A 3,502-nucleotide genomic window follows, 5' to 3' on the forward strand; every position below is an offset into this window, starting at 1 on the left:
TTTACAATTTTTTTTAACACATTTTTCTTTAATGCTATTTATTGTGTCTGTAAGAAGTTGGCATGAAGTCTCTAGATTTTCAGTAGATAGAAACTGCATCCAATCAATTTGTTTAAGTTCTTCCTCAAAATCATGTCACAGAGTGTGACCAGGACAGTGAACATTTTGTACTTATGGACCATGTATGATGTTTGCACATATGTTTTTATGGTTAAGTTTGAAGTTTTTCAACTTTTGTATTTACTTTGAGTTGTGTGCTATGGTCTTGCTGTGTTGGACTTTGTCATGTTCACGTGTTCTTCCTGGAGTAAAGAAAGGCTCTGTCTGATGTACTGTATCAATGAGCTTTATACAGTGGGTACATATGCAAACAATGAATGTCATATGTAAGACACAATGACAGTGTGACAAATATGATTATGCTGATGATAGGTTTCATGCTGTATGTTTTACACTTCCTTTTGGACTTCGCCCAAGTATCTTTTCAATGATTCAGATTTTCCGAAAAGGTTGCTTGTATTTCTTCCAGGAAGAGTCTTCTTATTGTTACATTTGTTTTCACAGCCTGTACATGGAAACAGTAAACAACAGTAATGCAAGATATTGACTGGAAAGTCCTCATACTAGATTCTGAGAAGGTGGGAATAGTATGGTAAAAAAAAAAAAAAAAAAATCAGTGTCAAATGTACTTCATCACAGACTTATGGGATATTCTCGGTCCTGTTTGTATCTTTTTTGTGTAATCTTTACATGCTGCTTTGTATTATTTCATTCATTTACCTCCATAATTAAATTTTTTCACTGTGCCTTTATTTTTAATTTTTCACAGTTACAAAAGAGCTCCACTGAAAAGCTCTGTTTATAATGTCTATCTGAAATGTGTAAGTATAATGCACCTCATGAGACATTGCTAAGTGCCTGCAGTGAGCAACAACATTGAGCAATGAAGTGCTTTTATATAGAATGTGATCTTTCAACATGAACATGGGCTTTCAACATCAATTCTGCTGAATCAATGAAAATTTTCTGAGGAAGAACACTTTTGCAATACTAGCGTCTGAAATAACTAAAAAAGAAGGATAAAAGGAAGCAAACACACAAAACCACCCAGAGGGATGAGGAAGTATAAAGCATGAAAAACTCACTTTCCTATGCATTATTGCGCACAACATCCTGACACTTGCATAGATCACAAGGTAAGATCAAGACATGATATCCACTGAAATGTTAGACAGGAACAAAGTGATACTGTATTTTATATTAACTTTTTGCAGTTTATCTATCTATTGTAACAGCAGACCAAGCCCAATAACAGCAAATTAATTTGTAGTCTAGTATATACTGTATGTGATAGTAGTAGTAAAACATAAGTAATGGATTTCATTTAATCTGAGCATTTTCCATCGTGTCTGTCGTCTTTGCATTAGATGAAGGTTCTACTTCTACTGGTGATGCTGACAGCAGCAGCATGTGCTGCAGCTCCTCAAGGTACAAAACTTATTTTTTATGTAATCGACTGAAATAAATATTAGATTTATTAACTGTACACACTCTATTTGAATGCTAATGTACAAAATAGATCAAATGTATCTTCTTAGAAATTACCTATACTGCCCATAGGCATATGTCTATTGTCTTGTTTTGTAACTTAAATTATTTTCATTTTAAAACATTTTTTTTTATTTCACAGTTTAAAGTAGAATTTAATTCAACAAAGTCTCTAATAAAGTAAATAAACTAGAAAAAAAAACCCAAATTGAACTCTTTTATAATAAGTATTTTCCTCATCCAAGTTCTGATAACACTATATTGTATATATACTATGTACACGTGGTTAGTTGATTTTTTTTTTGCAGTGAATAGCTTTCCCGGAGTTTTAGAATGGAAATTATACTAAAAAAGTAAAACACTCTTCTCAAAAAATATAAATTCCATGAATTATTACATGCAGTATTTCCACTGGATATTGTATTTCTGTCTCTACTGTGTAATTCATTTGCTAATGTGTAATTTGTATTCTGATTTTGAAACTCTTTCTTTGTCGGTTTAGATCTTTCAGGTAAAATGTTCACCTTCCCACAACAGACCAACTCAGCTCATGTGAAGCTGGAAACATCAAGAGAGGAATTCAGTGCTGTAACTGTCTGTCTCAGGTATTGTAAACATGTTATATGCATGATGGAACCAACTATATTCCTGACTGTGAAAGGCATGATGCATGTAAATCTGTTATTTGTTATCTACAGGTCCTTTACAGACCTCAGCAGAAACCACGTCCTGTTCTCTCTGGCCACGCCCTCTGCCGCCAATGACTTCCTGATTTTCAAGAAGACTGCAGCTGATGTGATCGAGCTGATTGCCAGGGACAATAGTGTGGAAATTGTAGGGCAGGAGTACAAGCTGAACACGTGGCACTCTGTTTGTGCCACCTGGGACTCTCAGTCTGGACTGGTACAGTTGTGGCTGGATGGAAAGCCCAGTACCAGAAGATTTGTCAACTCTGGATCAAACATCAGAGGACACACTATCATTACCTTAGGACAGGTAGTATTGTTAGTCACTAAAGTTGATAGTCTTCCTATGAATACTGCGGGATTGTTAAGTTATAACTTATACCTCTATAAAGTATATATGTCTCATTTCAGAAAATACAAATTGTACAATATTACTGTTATTTATCTCAATTTGACTCTTTCTGCAATGTCCACAGGAGCAGGATTCCCATGGTGGTGGGTTTGATATTAAGCAGTGTTTCATTGGCATGATCTCTGATGTCCACATGTGGGACTACGTCCTTTCATCCTGTGAGATCCAGCGCTACGTGGATGATCTGAACTTCACCCCAGGCAATGTGCTCAACTGGAGGGCACTGCAGTTCCAGATCACAGGAAGAGTGCTGCTGGAAAATAAACAAGTGTCACTAAATGAATGTCACTAAATGACTAAATCAAGACCTTAAATGTTTTATAAAGTCAAAATCAGACTTTCTATACTTTTATGTCCAATGCAAAGAATATCTGTTGAAAGTGTCTGCCATTTATGTTAAATCAATATTCACTGATGAATGAGTGATAGCATTTCCAAAAGGTTTCTCTATCTCATCTGTATCAAGTATAGCATTCTTTCCAGCTTTCTCTTTTGTTGATCATGTCACATGTAACATTAATTTGCATTAGCTTCTCTTAAACAGTTTCTTGATGTAACTGTCCTTTCTTTGTGAAATGAGAGCTGAATATCTGCACTCACTCATACATCCTTGGATTTTTCTAAACTAACTTAAATCTGAACTGATCATAAAACTGGTTTTGGTGGTGTTATTATATCCTCAAAATTATTTTGTCATTGGAAATACAATTACTAGATGTCCCCTTTAAGTAAGACCACTTTACAGCCCATCTGTCTTCTAGACTGAGGAAAATTATAACAATTATAGTAATGGGAGAGAACTATGTGTTCTTGGAGTTTCTGAGAATGTGTTGTTTGAAGTTCACCGAATGCATTA

The 3,502-nt window shown here is 34.9% G+C and overlaps 1 protein-coding gene across 1 annotated transcript; it reads left to right on the top strand.

Annotated features, from left to right (window-relative positions):
* The first annotated feature begins 1,112 nt into the window (after positions 1-1,112).
* Positions 1,113-3,190, top strand: LOC139924759 (C-reactive protein-like). The gene is made up of 5 exons (XM_071915901.2): positions 1,113-1,196; positions 1,428-1,488; positions 2,051-2,153; positions 2,247-2,544; positions 2,711-3,190. Exons 1-5 carry the CDS (start codon positions 1,152-1,154, stop codon positions 2,936-2,938), a joined length of 735 nt encoding a protein of 244 aa, XP_071772002.2. The 5' UTR covers positions 1,113-1,151; the 3' UTR covers positions 2,939-3,190.
* Positions 3,191-3,502: the final 312 nt, after the last annotated feature.

The sequence above is a fragment of the Centroberyx gerrardi genome, chromosome 12 (genome assembly GCF_048128805.1).
Source record: "Centroberyx gerrardi isolate f3 chromosome 12, fCenGer3.hap1.cur.20231027, whole genome shotgun sequence".
NCBI classification, from domain to species: Eukaryota; Metazoa; Chordata; class Actinopteri; order Beryciformes; family Berycidae; genus Centroberyx; species Centroberyx gerrardi.